General features: G+C 44.4%; 1 protein-coding gene across 2 annotated transcripts in view; it reads right to left on the reverse strand.

Moving 5' to 3' along the window:
• DSCAM (DS cell adhesion molecule) overlaps positions 1 to 18171 on the reverse strand; it is an 825379-nt gene that overhangs the window by 10095 nt on the left and 797113 nt on the right. For both annotated transcript variants that reach the window (XM_017956431.3, XM_031664941.1), the window contains exons 31-32: positions 10940 to 11137; positions 9252 to 9554 (exon numbers count right to left, since the gene is read on the reverse strand). In XM_017956431.3, the coding sequence (XP_017811920.1) occupies positions 9252 to 9554; positions 10940 to 11137 (501 nt within the window). The remainder of the gene's footprint in view (positions 1 to 9251; positions 9555 to 10939; positions 11138 to 18171) is intronic.

Raw genomic sequence — 18171 nt, forward strand, 5'->3', positions numbered from 1 at the left:
TGAGGGAGGATGGATGAGAGAGAGGGGAATGAGAGAGAGGGGGAAGAGACAGAGAGAGAGAGAGAGAGAGAGAGAGAGAGGGATCAGAGAGAGGGAAACACACACACAGAGGGAGGCAGAAAGAAAGAAATGTAGCTACACAGATCCGTAGACAGATAAAAATTAAGGGCAGAGTCACAAATAGAGAAGGGAAAAAGGGAACATGGTAACCAACTGGGACAGTGGTAAGGAGTAGTGGGGGAAGAGGGCACCAGAAAGGTGGGCGCTATGAGAATAAATGTGTATTATCCACAATGAACGGCCCTTGTGCAGCTTTAAAGATGTGTGTACCACACAATGACCACTGGCCCATCCATCACTGGGGCACCCATTTCTCATTCTCTCCTCATCAGCCTCACCAAAACCCAGTGCAGATCACAGGCTGCACTCATCACTGCCTTTCTGGAGGGAGCCCAGGCAGCTGCTTTGACTTCAGCCTTGAGGATGAGACGCTTTACCCATTATTGCAGCATAATGCTTTATTATTTGACATCATGCTTCATTTCTCATCCTTCTGTTGCTGCCCTCTGGGGACCTTCAGTGCCATTAACGTCTCCAAAAGTCCTGATTAAATAAGTCAGCATTGATTTCTCCTTCCTTCCCTAACCACTCTGCATACAGGTATCACAAGCACCACGTTGCCTTTGGTTCTGAAATGTACAGATTTCAGGCCCCACATCTATCATCAGATACACACTCAGAGCTTGTCCCCCTCCACTCTAGTGCACTCATGGTGCACTAGAGCCATGGTTGGCCTGACTGCGTGAAAACTGCTGAACTAAACCTGCCTCCTTTTAGTTGAAACCCAGGAAAGCAAAACTTCCTGAACTTTCTCAATCTATTCGGACACACGCAAAGTTTGAATGTATTTCAGTTCTTGGAAGAAGGATGGCAAAATCAATACTGAAATAACAAGAATGAAGTGATTCACAAAATCTATAATGGATGTGCATTCCATTAATCCATCATCAAACAATGGCTCTTGCCCTCTTGCAGGCACCACACTAGGGGAAAATATCTGAACACTAGATCAGAGGCTCTCCACTGAGGGTGGTTTTGTCCCCAGGGGACATGTGGCAAAGTCTGGAGACATTTTGATTGTCACAATGCAGGGGAGGGTGCCACTATTGGTACCTATTGGTCAGAGGCCAGGGGTGCTGCTCAACATCCTACAATGCTCAGGACGGCCCCTGCCACGAAGAATGATCTGGCTTCAAATACTAACGGTGCTGCTGTTGAGAAACTCTGCTTTAGATGATGAGAATTCATAATGCCAAGTGTTCCTTATTTCACTTTAATTCTACTTATAAAGCATTGAATTCAACCAGGATAAGCAGTTGTACCCCTCAGCCTCAGAATACTAGTCCACAAGGAGTGACGACCTCAGTTCTTCATGGAAGAAAACAAGAGATGGTCCAATGGGACTGTAATCAGAAGGCAGAATCCCCAGGTCTTTCTCCAATGGCACCCGCTGAGGTGGGAGCTGGTCCAGTGGAAAGAACAGTAGTTACAGACTGCAGGGCTTGGTGTTGAAATCCTGTCTCTGCCTCTGTTTCTGCCTCCAGGTAGTTTTGTGACCCTTTTGAGCCTCAGTGCTCTCGCCTTTAGTCAAATGAATGAGGCACACTAGTTTCTAAAGGCATCTTGAAGCCTAAAAGAGCCCTTCTTGTGCTCTGAGCTATCTCACCTCTGAAAACTGGTTATATACATCTGTACCGGGAATGTATGGATAAGGGTGGAACAAATGAAATGCATTTCTGGGGGCCAGATATTCCAAGGCACTTTGCGGTAGCCTTCTTCTTCCTCCTCTGCAACGCTTTGTTAGTTGGAGGCTGTGAACATGCAGATGCTTTCCCAAATTTGTGGGAATGAAGGTGAATCACAGTTTTTGGGGCTTCAGTCTCCTCTGGGGACACATAAAAAGGAACTTTCATCAATTTCTAACAAGGTTTGAGGTCTGCCTGGATAGAGCTGGATATTGATGCAAAAGTAAGAAGCAAAGGATTATTTCCTTGAGTTCGAGCAATTTCAATAAAAAACACAGAGACCAGACTTGCAACAACACTACAGTGTCAAAGAGCTGGTTCCCAAAGGGGAGCATAGAGTCCACCCATACCAGAGGTAGAAGAGATCTAACACTTTTTGAGTTTAATATTAATGTTGCAGCATGGTAATGAAAACTAGTAAAATAATCTCTCTTGGTAAATTAATCTTCACTCCCAAATGGCAACCAGGAAAAACCCTAAATAAATAATGTGAGACTGATATCAGAGGCCCATGTACAGGGATTCGATTACAATTCTTGGCTTGTACTCAGGGGGCCCTCATGCAATTTTTAAGAGCTCATCGATATTGTAATCCTTCTGCTTGCTGGTGAACTTTAAAAGCTACACTGAGGTATAAAAGTAGGGCTTTGACTTTGTTGAGGCTCATGATTGTTCTCAAATAAAGTAGCTCTGAATAAAAGTGGGATTGGAAAATCTTCCCTGTCCTTTAGGCAAGCGCAGAACTTAGCAATGGTTTTGGAGCACCCACTGTGGAACGATTCATGAGATCCAAAGATGGATACAGTTCCCACATGAGAGCCACGAGGAACCACACATTGGGGACCACCTGACGCAGAACCCCGGCTGGGAGCTTGCCCTTGTTCTGCCATGAAGCTAACAGAGCTGTTTCTACAACAACGTGCATCTTCAATCATCCCACAGAAGGAGCTGAGTTAGGCTGGAAATGAGAGAATTCCAGACAGAGTGAATGTATATTTGTGGAGTTGTAGGAGGCCAGAAAGTTGAAGGCTGGAGAATAGGGGTCAAGGTTGAAGGCTGGAGACCAGGGGTCAAGGTTGGAGGCTGGAGACCAGGAGTCAAGGTTGAAGGCTGGAGACCAGGGATCAAGGATGGAGGCTGGAGACCAGGGGTCAAGGTTGGATGCTGGAGACCAGGGGTCAAGGTTGGAGGCTAGAGACTAGGGGTCAAGGCTGGAGGCTAGAGACCAGGGGTCAAGGCAAGGAAGACACGGCTGACCTCTCAGATGCCATGAGAGCAGCAGAAAGCCATGGAAGGAGGTTAAACAGGAGAAGGTTGACTCTTACTGGAGTTGATGGCTTGTTTCCCCTTTCTGGTTTGGGATACAGGATGCCTTAGGCCTTGGTGCCAGCAGAGTGTACAGGAGGCCACATTGGAAAACGATGGTCTTTGCTGTCTTCTTCTTACCTTTCTGTATGCCCCTGGGCCTTCATGGGGCTTTAGCTTCTCACAAGGCCTCACTGGGCTGTGTGTGTTTGTGTGTGTGTATGTGTGTGTGCGTGTGTATAGGTGGCGACTGACCATCTTCTATGAGCTGGGCTCTGTATTACTTTTTGACCTTCTCAAGATTTGCCTGTCTCATGTCTTCAGAACCCATTGCCTGCAGTCTTTGATACACACTATTCTGATAAATGAATGAGACTGTGAGGAGTGTTAATTTAAGATATTAACCCTTTTATGCCTTAGGGTAATACCCAGTGTCTTTTTACTCAGGAGATATTCAATCAGTAGGTGTCCAATACACGAGTGTCGCATATTTGTGTTTTAACTGGGTCTGAGATGCCATGAATGTTCAGTTAGCCTGGGCAGCCTTCTCTCTTGTTGTCTGCAGCGCTGGAATCTGGGAGCTTCCTTCTGGTCACTCAGCAGGGACAACGAGGCCTCTACCCCCATATCACTGTTCTCTCAGGTACACTCCTCCCCCATCACTTTCTACCTCTCGAGGAACTGGCGCAGCCCAGGATTAGAACTGAACCCCAATAAGCTACCCAAGAAAAACAGTGAGGCTTTTAAGGGGCTCAGAAGTCAGAGAAAAGGCAATCAGAACACAGCGAATGCATATTCTGGAACAAGAGGACACAGACACTAGCCCAGCACCCGCAGCAAATACAATGAACCAGCCAGACCACCAGACAAGATCAGAGGTACAGGGGACGGCCTCTTGAACACAGTGGCAGGAGGCTGGGTGCGGGGTGCTGGCTACAAAAGACCCAATGGACATACGTGCTAAGCTTTTATTTCAGGCAATGGGCTTAGAGTTCTAAGCTTGGGAACCCCTCAGAGCAGGTGCTACTGTTACCTTCTGAGTCTGAGGGGGAGCTATTAAGAAGACACTGAAATTCTATAAGAGCCCTTAAGAAGCTAAAATTGCAAATACTCCTCAGAGAGACCTGGTTTTCCAGCAGAAATCAGGATTAGCACATGCCAATATTTAGGTCGACATAGAGTGGGTGTGAACAGCAGTATGTGGAGGCTTTGTTGGATGGCCCCAGGGTTCTTTTAACCTAAAATTCTATGGGAGTGTTTGAAAGGTCATGTATGTTTGGCAGTTCAGAGGGAACTCTTGATCCCTGTTGTGTACACTAAGCTCATTCCTTTCTCCTGGCCTTTATCTTTGCTCAGCTCTCTGGACCACCAGAAGGATCTTTGTAGGGCTCTTTCCATCCCATCATTTACATCTCATTGCCTCAGAGGCCTTTCTGGGCCATTCTTTCCAAAATACTCCTCTCCTACGTTTTATCCCCTTCCTGGATTTGTGTCTCTGCCCAGCACTCACCATGGTCGGGAACGATACTATTTGTTTACTTGATCAGTGTCCGTCTCCCTTCCAGAAACAGAAGCTTCTTCAATGTGGATCTCTGTGGGTCTTGTCTATCACTGCATCCTCAGTTCCCGAAACAGGACCAGTCATTTCGTGTCCACTCAACACATGCATGGCAAAGAAACACAGGGAAGCAGGGAGGCTGAGAGGGAGGGAGCAAGCCTTCCTCTAGAAAACCCAGAGCAGTGCAGTGAAAATATGTGTGTGTGTATCCATGCATACGAGCATGTGCTTATGTGCCCACATACATGTGCATGTGTGTGAACATATATGTGTGTCCATGCATATGTGCATGTGTGTGCACAAGTACCTACGCATCTGTGCTTGTGTGTGAATGTGTATGTGTGCATGCCTGTGTGTGCCCATGCACATACGTGTAGGCATCAAAGAGATTTTCATTTGAAAGGAGACCTTTACTATAATATTTATGATAAACATTTCAAAATTGAGTTTTAGTGATGTGCAAAACAGGAGGAAGATGCCGGTGCCGAGGCTTGGCACCCCAGCTGCCTGAGCCAAGTCCTCAGGCAGTGAGGGAGATGTAGGTAAGCGAAGCTGGGAGTGGGGGTTATTTAGCTCTGAAGATTGGATTGCTGGTACCTTGTTTTGATTTAAGAGCCAACAAGAGAGATACACAGACTTCAGAGAGGGAAAACAGCATGGTCAAAATGACAACTGAGAATAAGGTGGCCAGCCTTGGTCAGAATAGTGCTGACCTGTGCAGAGGTAGGCTCTTTCTTCAGGTAAGGGCTCCTCCAGGAGCTCCTGGCCTCAATGCATGCCCTGGGCCCCGTCTCTTACTCTCCACCCTCACACCCTCAGGAGAGAGTGATGCAAGATGAATGGATCCTAAAATTAAAATCCAGTAATTGTTTCGAATTACTGTCATTCAGTGAATTAACAAGTTGGCACCAGGCAGTGGCCCTTTCCCACTAAACAAAACAAAACTCAAATGCATTCCCCAAGGAAGGGGCTGAAACTCATAATGTTGTGTCTGGGGCCCAGAGGGCATGAGCACAGAGATCCCAAGGGGTTGATGCTTTCCCTACCGCTAGTGGGGCAGGCTGTGGTAGGGTGCACGTCTGAAACTTGAAATTGAATTAAGTAGCTTCATGCAATGGCTTCTCTTGATGGCATAGGATAAACATCATGAATAAAGAAGCAGCAACAGTAATCCAGGAATGTTTGCAACAGGCTCAAAATGCTACCTGAAACCAAGAATGGGTACTGTAATCAAAGAATTGGAAGCCACCTTGACCCAGAGGAAAAAAAGATGTTAAACTTTGCAGTATTTCTCAGAGGAATAGAATTTTGTTTTCTGTTTGTAGAGATGGGAATAGTCATCCCTTATGGAAGAAGACAATAATTTGCTGCATTTTTAGGACTTGTAATTGTACAGGCAAATTCAAAATTCAGGTATCAGTAAAATTATAGCTAGATAATGCTGCCTCCTTTGTGGATAGCTATCCTCACTTCATGGGAGAGCACCCCTTTATCTGTTGAAGAGATGTCTTTTTTATTTACTAAGGGCAAGAACAGAAAATAAGTCACTTTGATTAAAGGTGCTGAAAGTTGGAGTAGATTTAAATGTCCTTTTGTATTTGACTATTTCCAGTAATTGAAATATTTTCATTTTCACCAATTGGTTTTGTTGTCACAACCATAATATATTCATTCATACAATAATGTTTATGAAGCACCTACTATGTACCAGACACAGTGCCATATATGTGTATATTATACACACACACACTGGAGATCCATATATATATATATATAGTTTTAAAAATGAATTAATACTGTTGGATATTCAATAGTATTAATCCATTTATAAATATTTCTTGCATGATAACTACTTGCCTATCAGGTATCTGCTAGACCTTGAGAAGGAAGTATGAAGATAATTCAGACATGTTTCCTATTTTTCTGAAGCCACAATCTGCTCAAATTCATGTAACTTGATCCCAATTTGCAGAGAATTTAAAAGTTTGGGGATCATAACTATTTGTACCGAAGACAGAAAAAATAAAAAGGGAAAGAGAACAAAAAGGACCATCAAAAAAGAAGCTCTAAAGGTGAGGAGAAATATATCAAGAGATTTGGAAGACTATAAATGGAAACAGATATGACTGATATCATCTAGCGTGAAGAGGGCACATAGGAAAAGAATGTGATTTAAAAGCACAACTCAAGGAGCTGCTAATTGTATCACAGCCTCCAGTTAGCAGAAAAGTACATAGGAACCTTGTATTTTGTGCCCAATGTTGAATTTAGTTGAATTATAAAGGAGCAATGGAAAGGCTTCCAAAGGCTGAAATATTTTCTAAAGCATATCAGATGTTCAATAATAATGCAGTCATCTAGGGTAGATAAAACAAAGTTTGTGGACATTTGAACTTGCATTGATTTAAGAGATTATTCAAACCTATATTTATAAAATCATGTTACTCTGAAAAGTATATTAAGACAATAGTAACTTAGCTATGATCTTCCATTGCTCTAATGGATCCAGGCAACAATGTCATGAGGAAAGGTCAAATTTTTAAGAGACAATCTAACAATATGAACAGCATGTCATCAAAAAGAAGCTTCAACCCTCTAATTATGTAAACGCCTGCACAAATAGGACAGTCTTTTAACCTAGAAGCTCAGTCTGTGCCCTGAATCACACACAAGGGAAAATGATGGCATGTTATCTCAGGTGGAAGCATAAAGTACTTAACTGGGTGACACACAATTGAGGTGGGTGCCTGCTAGGACTTCAGTGGTCACTGGAGAAAAATAAAAGCAAGAAGGAAGAGGCGGCCAGCAGTACAACTGGAGTCACCATGGGGATTCTAACAACCACAGCCACCAGACAGCGCCAGAAACAACAGCTAATATGGCTGAGCGCCTCCTCTGCTGACCTCTTCACCTGTGTTATGCTACGTGCATCTAACAGAAGCCCAGTACATAGTCACCAATGCCACTCCCATTTTACAGATGCAGGAACTGAAGCTGAGAACGCCTATCCAATATGCTCACAGGCTCATCGGTCTTCTCTCTGGTCCTCCTCACATTCAGGCTGAACAGCTGCAGAAAGCCATGACATTTATCCTGCATTTTTCTCCATTTGCCTTGCAAATAAATGCCAACTATACCCCCCCCCCCAAAAAAAAAATAGTTGAAATAAAAACACCCACAAATAACAGCTCGTCTTTTCCCCTGAGGAGGTAGACAGAATGAAAATAAATGAAGCCATCATTCTTTATTGGATGCTGGCAAGAATCTTGAGCTGGTATGGAAGATTATTTGCTGGATAAACAATTCTTATTTTATATATTTTTATGCATCTCTAAAGCTTATTTCAGCTAGGCCTTATCCCATAAAACCCAAGGGAACTGCAGTCATTCAAAAGTGAAGATACATTTTTGAAATGGAATCAGAACAGTGGTGTAGAAAATGGGTAAAATGGGAAATAAAACTGGATTCCATAAGAGTGGCTAGATAAGTCTGTGAAGGAAAGTCTACAGGCAGCTATTTCAGGGTGAAAAAGAAAAAGTGGTTCTTCAGATGAGAACTACAATTGGCTGCCATACGTTGGATTCCATCTGAAGATGTGTTTTATTTGCCCTGTACAATGGTTTACAAATATCCAAGCCAACACTAAAAAAGCTGTGAATTTCCATAGAAAACCAAGATTTCTGGCTTCTCTTAAAACACAAGCCCACACTAAGACCCCCATTTCCACTTGCGATCAGTTGGCAAGGTCCTGCTAGAGTCTTTTCCTTTAGACAGCAGTGAACTCTGAAATGGCCCATGTCCCCATCACTCCTCTGACCCGGTTCTTAGCCTCCACATTCTATTATCCGCCAGGCCCTGCAGACCTCAGAATGTGCAGCTTTCTTTCACAACCCAGATGATTCACAGGTGTTCAAGTTGAAGACCAAACTACTGGCTGACCTAATGTTAGCCAGTTACCATCACCTTGTGTAATTCAGTGAGGCCAAGTCCCAAACACTGGCTACAGTAAGACCTCTCCCCTTTCAGAAGCCCTCAGTGTGGCCGTTTTAAAATCCAGCCCTCGAATGTTTAACAGTCTTCCCCTCAAGCAGTCGGGGGCCTCTTTCTCTGCAATCAGGGCTTCCTGGGCTCTGTGACTGCTTGCCTAATAGAATACAAGAGAAATGATAGCTGTGTGTTTCCAGGCCCAACCTAAGGAAACTGGCTATTTCCACAGACTGTGTCTTGGACCATTTGCTGCTAGAACCCAGCCACCATGCTGTGAGGAAGCTAAAGCACCTTGTGGAGAGGCCGGCACAGGGAGAACACAGCCAGGCCAGTGAGCCACTTTGGAAGTGGATGCCCAGCCCCAGGAGAGCCTCTGCAGCATGGCACCCTCACTAGACCCCACCCACATTTCAGATTCATAAAACAAGTGACTGCTGTAGTTTTAATCCAATGAACTTTGGGATGGTTTGTTATGCAGCCATCAATAAACAGAGCACCCATTTGGTCTGAACACTGAGAAGGGCTTTCATAGCAGATGAGGGAGAACCAGGAAGGTGCACTTCCCCAAGCGACGGCCCCCACGTGGTCTTGCTCACCTGGCCGATGTGCCTTTGGAACTGCCATATTCATTACTCTTCCTCCATCCTGAGGTTTGGGGGGAGATGCAGTGAACCTGCAGATTCCCGATTCGGAAGGGGTGCTGGAGGTCAGACTGTCCGTGTACTCATTTGTCCCTGCCGTCAACTGTTCGGATGACGTGTCTGATATGAAGCACTCTGTGATGGTGAACTTGGCGTGCCTCAGTTGCTCTTCCATCTTGGCGTGTTCATAGGCCCTGGCCAGTTCTTCGTAAGTGGAGGAGGCACTTTCTGTGGAGACCATGCTGCTTCTTGCTCGATCTACACCATGAAAGAGAAAAACAAGACGGACGACTCACCATCAGAAGTCTGAACCAACGGCATGGCCCTTCCTGGCTTGGGACTGTTTTCTTCCAGATCATGGTGGGACCTGGTAGGAGTTCTGGTTCCTTGTCAGAGGCTCCTGAGGCCAGCTTCACAAGCCTCAGCAGATCTGGCTAAGGAAAGCTTTGTTGCAACCAAATTGCTGTAGTCAGATGTTCCAGCTTGGGACATTTCCATAAATAAGTAATGCATTCCCTCTAAAAAAGTCCTGCTTTTAGTGAAAACAGCAGCACTGGCAGCACCCCTCTCTCTGCTCCAACCTGCAAATGGATCTGTGCCCTAGAGACTCTTTAATTGGCATGAATGATTTGAGCTGCAGTTCAGCTTCTGGGGCCTCAGCTCAGGAAGGAAGATGTGACGATATTTAGAAATAAAGACGTGACATTGCACGGAAATTGGACACAAGTGCAGAATGGTCCGCAACCCCTGGGATGCATCTTCTGTTGTGATTACCCTCTATGGGGACTAGAAAACCATCAGGACAAAAACCGGTGCCCACATGCCTTTGAGCTGGGCCACGTCATCTTGGTCAGGGAGATGTGTGCATTTCAAATGCACTAAAAAGTTTTAAGGTCACCTCTGCGGAACTCTGAGACTCTTCTAAGAGAAATCACAGCCATAAAAATAAATTCACATGGCGATGATCCACCTCGGGAACACTGTTTTTGAAGTATATCATCAAGAACAAAAGAAAAATGAGTATTAATATTTCCTACAGCTATTAGATTCAGATGTAATTTCTTTTCAAAATTTAAGGGGGAGTGGTGGGCAACCCAGTGCTATTCTTAGGCCCTGTCTTCTCTCTGAAGTGAAAACTTGGTGGTTGATGGCATAGACCGAATGACTTACCTTATAAGCAACCCCTGTTTTACTGTCAAACGGATCAGCCTATGTTCCCTATAGAGGGTGCTGCGACCTCATCATGTAACTTCAAGTGCAGTGTCTTAATCCTGGAGAAGGTAGTGGGTCAGACGCCCTCAGAGTGTAATCAGCAATTATTGCAATCACGGGGGTGCAAATTTAAAAATGTCTCTATTTCTCCCAGTGGGGTAGGAACTAAATGGAGAAATAAGCTTGGGTCTAAGATTCAGGACACCTGCAGAAGAGATGCAGTTTGGCTCTGTGTTGCCTTGTGTGGAGTAAAGGCTATGCAGTTGTATCGGTAACTGTTAGATAACCGCTTAACAATTTGAAAGTGACCTTCAAAAGAACATCAGTAGGAGGGAGGAAGCCCTCTCTCCCCTCCCCAAGGAGACCACGAAGCTCGAGGTGTGGGGGCTGTGCTGGTCTCCAGGGATGGAAGAGGCAGCGTTAGGGCCTACCTGTGTCTTGCGAAGGGCTGACGCTGTAACTGTCGCTCTCTTTGTCTACTGATCCTGTAGCCCTGGGTGTTGGCAGCCTCCAGTCTGTGGTGAGGGTGTGTGCTGAGATGGTGGGGTGGGGTCTGTTGAGGGTCCACTGGCTGGCATAGCGGTTTCTCGCTGTGGGCCCAGCCTTGGCATTCCTCCTGGTGGTGGGATCTGTGAAGAGCCAAGAATTGTGTCTGTCTTTGTCTGCAGAGGAGTGTGGTCAGCTGAGAGCAAGAGCGGAGGTCAGTGCCACCCACCCAGCCCTGCCGACTTGCCCATGCCCTCCAGGAAAACTTCCTTGACTTCTCCTGTGCAGAGGATACTTTCCCTTTCCTTTATGGCTTGAAACCTTCATCTGATACTTACGTGTTTAATCAGCCCTGAAAGGAAAAGAATACCCTACTTGGATTCAGAAGTTACATATTTGAGTCTTGTTCTTGGCCTTTAATAATGTTGTGATGCTTCTAAAAGCTAGAAATGGAATGAGGGGAGACTGACAACAATTACAGGACAAAACAAGAAAATTTCAGATAGTGATGAAGATTATAAAGAAAATAAAACCAATTACTGTGCTAGAGAATGACTTGAGAGAGGTACTTCAGTTATGATGTTTGCAACCGTAATTAAATGAATGATGGTACAAAAAAAATAATGTTATGACCTGGGCATCATCATTTAACCTTCCTGGGCATCACCATCTTCTGTAACACAAGGAAGTTCAGCCCAATGTGTTCTAACACGACCTCCTTTCTACAACCTTAGGTGTTGTTTTGAGTGAATCATGTCCCCCCAAAAGATATGTTCATGTGCTAACCCCCAGGACCTCAGAATGTGTGATCTGGTTCGGAAACAGGGTCATTACAGATGAAATTAGCTAAGACGAGGTCATACTGGAATGGGGTTGGCCCTTAATCCACTATGACTGGTGTCCTTATAAGAAGAGAACACAGACACAGGAGGGGAGAAGGCCATGGGATGATGGAGGTGGAGACTGGAGTGCTACAGCTGCAAGCAAATACATTTCTGTGCTGTGAAGCCACCCATTTGGTGGTACTACGTTAAAACAGCTCTAGGAAATTAATACAGATGTTGCCTCTATTTTTGTTTCTCATATTGCTACTCATTGTTTTAATGATGACTGTTTTATTCATTAAATTGAAAGCTCCTAGAGCAGAGGGACCATATTATTATGTCCCAACTCTCCTTAAGCTCCTTGCGTATGATAACACATCTCTTTAATGGAATTGTCCTAACTTTAACACAGACACCTTGGGTTATTTAATATGGAGAACAAAGGGTTAAGCTGGTGCCAGATGGGTTTCATTTTCTCTAAATCTGGAACCAAAGGCAGCAAGTCGATGGGGCTGGTGAGCTAAGAAGAAGGATGTTCCACCAGCAGAGACTGTCAGGTATGAGAGTGGGCTACGACATTGCCTTTTCCAGAATTCTGTGGAAAACGAGAGAGGTTCAGTTACCTGGAATGATTTTTTGGGGGCTCCAGCGTGGAGGCATTCTAAGGTCCTAGATGGGTCTTTTCTACCTTTGAATTCTCTGCTTCTCAAAGAGCAGTTTGGTGCAGTCATATTTCAGTATGGTCTGGCCACTTCTAAACCAAGCAGACTGTATTCACTGTTGGGCCCTCACAAAGTTTCAAAGGAGCAAAACTGACAGGGCCAGCCTGTAATGTTATTGCACTGATTTATTTATGTGCTTTCATAAGTCTGGCAGTGTCTCCAGGGCAGGGACAATGGTATCTCTCTTTGGATCCATCCATAGAACCTACAATAATCCCTGACATACAGAGTTTTCTGAAGGAATTCATAGACCTAGGGTTACTTTATGAAGGCAATGGAAGCTCAGAGAGAAGTGACACAGCTGTTGAGTGATAAAACTATAACCCACACCTTCTGCCTTTTCAGTTCAGATAATGCCTGTTACTTGACCACATATGGCCAAATCCTGAGTGTCTAAGTTTCCTAGTACAGTGTCTACATGACCCTGGCTTGCTTATAATTCCATGTTGGAACTTGAAAGGCTAACACTGGGAAGGTGCAATGACTTTGTTTTTAAATGGAAGATTTCCTCATTGCAAGTTTCTAGTTAATTGGACTTTGAACCTAATCTATCATTCTGTGTTGCTGGAGAGGCACGTTAAGATGGCAGCCAAAGAGATAGATTTTAAGATTTCCTAAATCATCAGAATACTCAATCTTGGTGAATATTCTCTGGGGCATTGATTTTAAGACACATTTCATCCCTTACTTGCACAATTCCATGGAAGACTTCATTAGAAGATATTTTTTGGCCTTGATGAGAATGTAAATGAGTTATGCTGGAGCTCTACACAACCAGGTATGAATGATAATTGGGTTTCTTCACTGAAATGCTAGGAAAGAGGTCCTCAAAAAGACAGAAAAACATTATCATGGGTAAGAGGCTAAATGTCTTCCAGGCACTATCGACTTGATAAGTGGAGCTTAAATAACCGGAGCTTGTTATTTAAATGCTAATGAGTTTTTTCCAGAAAATTACCCAGTCCCTTACATAAGTTTTGAAAATTTTCATTTTTATTCTTCTTTAAGTTTCTTGCAACTACAACTGTTGCAGCTCATTCTGAGCAGGTTTACGTCTGGCATAGAAGTTGGGGGGTGGTTGGGGGGTATAGTTTGCTAGTCCCACTTCAAGGATACAATTATTTCCTCCAATCCCCCAAACCTTGACCCTCGCTGCTTCTCCTTGAGCTCACTCCCCAATGGTGGGGCAAAGATCTTCACTATCATAGCCCCTTTCCTCATTAAGATCACCCTATTTGGAAAATTCCATGGGAAAGTTGCACATGTCAGCCTTGATTCAAAGCCAGGTCTCTTTTCAAGTTAATTTTGTTCGTAATCTCTTTTTTCTAGATAAGAACAGTTTTACTGGTGGCCTGGTAATGTTGAAAATATAGGTCAGGATATTAGTTTCCTTAAATCACAGCCCTCAGTTCTGTTCTGCAGGAGGCAGGCATCCTAGGATCAAAATTGTCTCAGTATGTAGAATACTGAAGTATTTGACACATTTATTTTTTAATAATTGGGTTTTTAGAGCCATTGTTTTGTACCTGAACTGAACTCTGCTGTATGATAATGCCTAAGATAGCAGCTAAAATACAATTTTTACTTGGATTCCACGGGTAGCCTTTTTTGTATAACTTACTAGCTCATCTACTAAGCAAATAAACGCTGGGATTTACTGCCCCTTCATGGAAAGTATTTTGTTAGGCTCCCAGCATCCTAACATAAATAAAACTCGGTGATTAAGCATCACGCCTGCTCAGCAGCCCATGAGTTGGAGGGCATGGGATATAAATAGCTCATGGCCTTTCAACCTGGGGTCTGAACCCTAATTAAGCTTCTGCCCATTGAATCAGATTATTTTAATTATCCCGAATTTGGGATGACAGAGGATTTTGTAGATAATAGGGTTACAGAACGTGTCATGTGTACTGTGATCATGCTTTTAATCTGCTTTCGTCTGTGCCATTGGTTTCCATATCTTGTAGTTGTGGAGGTCCAGCTTTACATAACAAATTTATTAATTGTCTCATAGAGAGGATGAAACTGGGAGATCTGAACACTCCCTCATGTAACTAACAAATGTTTATCTAGCACTTATTACATCCTGGACCACTGGATGCACCTCACCCACCCCAGGTATTTCCCTCAGGGCCATTGCTAGTCCCATCCTGGGTGACAGAAGGCATTTTGTTTTGTTTTTTTTTTTTTTCAGAGTCTCAACAGTAAAAATTCGAGTCCATGTTGTAAGCTTTTGTCATTGAATGTGCATATGTGTGAAGTCTATTCTTTAGTCTCTACATATCCTATATGTAGCATCTCTACCTAAAGGCAATGTAGAATGACTGAGAATGAGAGCTTTGGAATTAGGCTGCCTGGGCTGGAAGTTCATATTCACTACTCCCTGGCTGTGTCACTGGCCAAGTGACCTTGTCAGACCTGCCTAATCCCCTAGTCTCTGAGACTGGGTGATGTCATCACCCACCTTAAGAGCTGTCGTGAAGTTTGAATGAGATTAATGTGCCCAAGTGCTCTGGGCACAAGGGGCAGGCTCAGCCGGCCCTGCCTATGATTCCTGTGCAGCAAACATGACTCAACATCTTTTTTTTTTCCATTCCCATTGTTGCGATCTCAGAACATGATGGCTGATTGGTATTTATCCACTACATGCCTGTGTCAGACACTGTGGCTGGTATGCAGATGAGGACATGAATAGAGTCCTAGTTTCCCAGTGTATTATAATCCACAGGAGAGACAGAGAAGTAATCAGTGTAGCAGAACAGCCAAGGGACGTGTTTTCACACACTGACAGAGATAAATAGCAAATTGTTATGATTTCTCCCACCCTTATAAGAATCTGTTGCAACCCTCTGGCAAACTAATAAAATGCCTAGAAACGTAACTTCTACAATGCAGTCATTCTGGTGTGCAAGCAACATGTTTTAGATGCTCTTCTTAAAAATAAAGAATGCTGGCCGGGCGCGGTAGCTCAAGCCTGTAATCCCAGCACTTTGGGAGGCCAAGACGGACGGATCACAAGGTCAGGAGATCGAGACCATCCTGGCTAACACGGTGAAACCCCGTCTCTACTAAAAAATGCAAAAAAACTAGCCGGGCGGGTTGGCGGGCGCCTGTAGTCCCAGCTACTCGGGAGGCTGAGGTAGGAGAATGGCGTAAACCTGGGAGGCGGAGCTTGCAGTGAGCTGAGATCCAGCCACTGCACCCCAGCCTGGGCGACAGAGCAAGACTCCGTCTCAAAAAAATAAATAAATAAATAAATAAATAAATAAATAAATAAATAAATAAAGAATGCTTGCAATGACAACACAGTCCTAACATATAAAATAGAATCATGATGTCTTTTCTAGCTGAGAAAATAGAGAATACAAATGAATCTCTGCAAATATGCCCAACTGCGGTGAGAAGAACCTGCTCCATGGAATTCACTGAGGTAGAAACACCTGGGCAGAGGTGAGAAGCTCTGGTGCAAGAAGCTAGTGGGGGAACTGTGCTTCAGAAAGTTCATGAGTTTCAGACTCTTGAACCCACTGTGGGGCCAGTCACCCATCATTTCTAATTCTAAATAAAACATGGAGTGTTGTCAGTCCCTCATACTGTGGTTTTTAAGGAACAGTTAACAAAAAAATGATCCAGAAGATCTTTTCCTAACACAGAGGGTTCCGCAATTGCTAAATGAATAAGCTCATTTTGGAGAGTGAGGGGGGAACCAGAGATTGATGCATGCATTTGAGTAGATTTGCTTGATGTTGGTAAACATCATTTTGTGAAATTCATCACAAAGGAAACAAACATTGTTCTATAAGCTGCAGTGTTTCCCTGTGATCATCAGGCTAAGCCCCAAGGACAGCATCTCAGCACTCTCAGAATGAAATGCACCTGCCACACGCTGGCTTAGGGTAGGTACCCTGCAAGATGAGGACAGCTGTTTCTCTGTCTCACCTTTTCCTTGCCTTTCACTGTGCTCCAGTGCCAACTTCCATCCTCATCATGCAGGGAACCTTGGGAGCTTTTCCCTGCCGCCCCCTCTGCTCCCGCTGTGGCTCTGATCTTGTTTCATGTCTTCTCCTCACTGGAGGTCTTCCCGAATGACTTGGACCCAAGACAGCCCCTCCCACTGCTCCACATGCCCGCTGACTCACCATGGCTTCATTCTCTTTCTGTCTAGGACTTACTGAGTCATGAGAAACACTTTAGCTCCATGTCTAACGTCTGCCCCCTGACTAGAATGAAATGAATGTCTTTTTGTGTCTTACTCGTGGTGTATCTCCATCACACAGCACTGAGCCATATATGTAAAGTGAAACCTGAATAAATATTTTTGAAAGCTGAATGAATGCATTAACATTCCCAGCCCTGCTTCCAACTGTACAGCCATGAGATATACACACGTCTCTCCCACGTGCATCCTGCCTGCCACTCACTGACCACTGGTTTACAGTATCTGCTGTGACTCAGGTTCATGTCTCTGTTGATATTTTACATGCCAACAAATCAACTTCCCCATTATTCTGGGGCTGACCATGCAGCCGGAAGGTTGCCAGTGCTTTTGTTTTGGGCTGCTTCTCCTCCTGTCTTAACTATTTATGACTAGCTTTATGCATTCTCGGCTGCTAGCTGACCATTGAAAGGAAAGTAGAAATGCACGTTGCTTTTTACCTGGCAGGAAGAACTGATGTGCTGGAGGGGTCCTGCCCTGCTGCGTTACACACAGGAAACATTTCTAACCTTTGCGGCAGTGTTTCTCAATGTGGGGTCCAAACAGCCAGCATTAGAATCACCCAGGGTATCTGTCACCATGCAGATTCTTAGGCCAGAATCTCTTAGTGGAGGCCTGGAATTGATATTTTAAATAGGCACCTGGTGATTCTGATGCATGTAAAGGTGGAGAATGAGACCCAGGGCATCTGCTCTGTTGTCTCTTTTGCCTACTCTTCCGCTACCGTTTCTAACAGAATGCTGAAGCCAAGGCTGCATCGCTCTAAAAATCGAATCCTTTCAATATCTACAACTTTTTCTGATGTAGCAGCAAAAAAGTGGCTCTTAAACCCATTGGAGCAGTGTCTTGAAGTAGCAGCAAGCCACACCAGGCAGTTCACAGTGGAGAAGCCAATGGCTGAAGAGACGTCAAAGTCCTTGAATCTTTTTTTTTTTTTTTTTTTGAGACAGAGTCTTGCTCTGTCACCCAGGCTGGAGTGCAGTGGTGCAATCTCGGCTCAATGCAAGCTCTGCCTTCCGGGTTCACGCCATTCTCCTGCCTCAGCCTTCTGAGTAGTTGGGACTACAGGCACCTGCCACCAGGCCGGCTACTATTTTGTGTTTTTAGTAGAGACAGGGTTTTCTCCGTGTTAGCCAGGATGGTCTCGATCTCCTGACCTCGTGATCTGCCCGCCTCAGCCTCCCAAAGTGCTGGGATTACAGGCGTGAGCCACTGCGCCCGGCCTGAATCATTTTTTAAGAGCAAGGCTCTGGCACACACCCCTTTGCAAAGCTAATTCCCACTCATATCCCGTTTATGTCTTCAGAATGTACTAATGTGATCAAAGAAGAAAGAGGGGAAGAAGATTAGACAAAAGGAAGAGGTAAAAGACTTCTTTCGAACGTAGAATGTTCTTGAAAACATTTTTGAATGAA

Source organism: Papio anubis, chromosome 4, assembly GCF_008728515.1.
Source record: "Papio anubis isolate 15944 chromosome 4, Panubis1.0, whole genome shotgun sequence".
Classification (NCBI taxonomy): domain Eukaryota; kingdom Metazoa; phylum Chordata; class Mammalia; order Primates; family Cercopithecidae; genus Papio; species Papio anubis.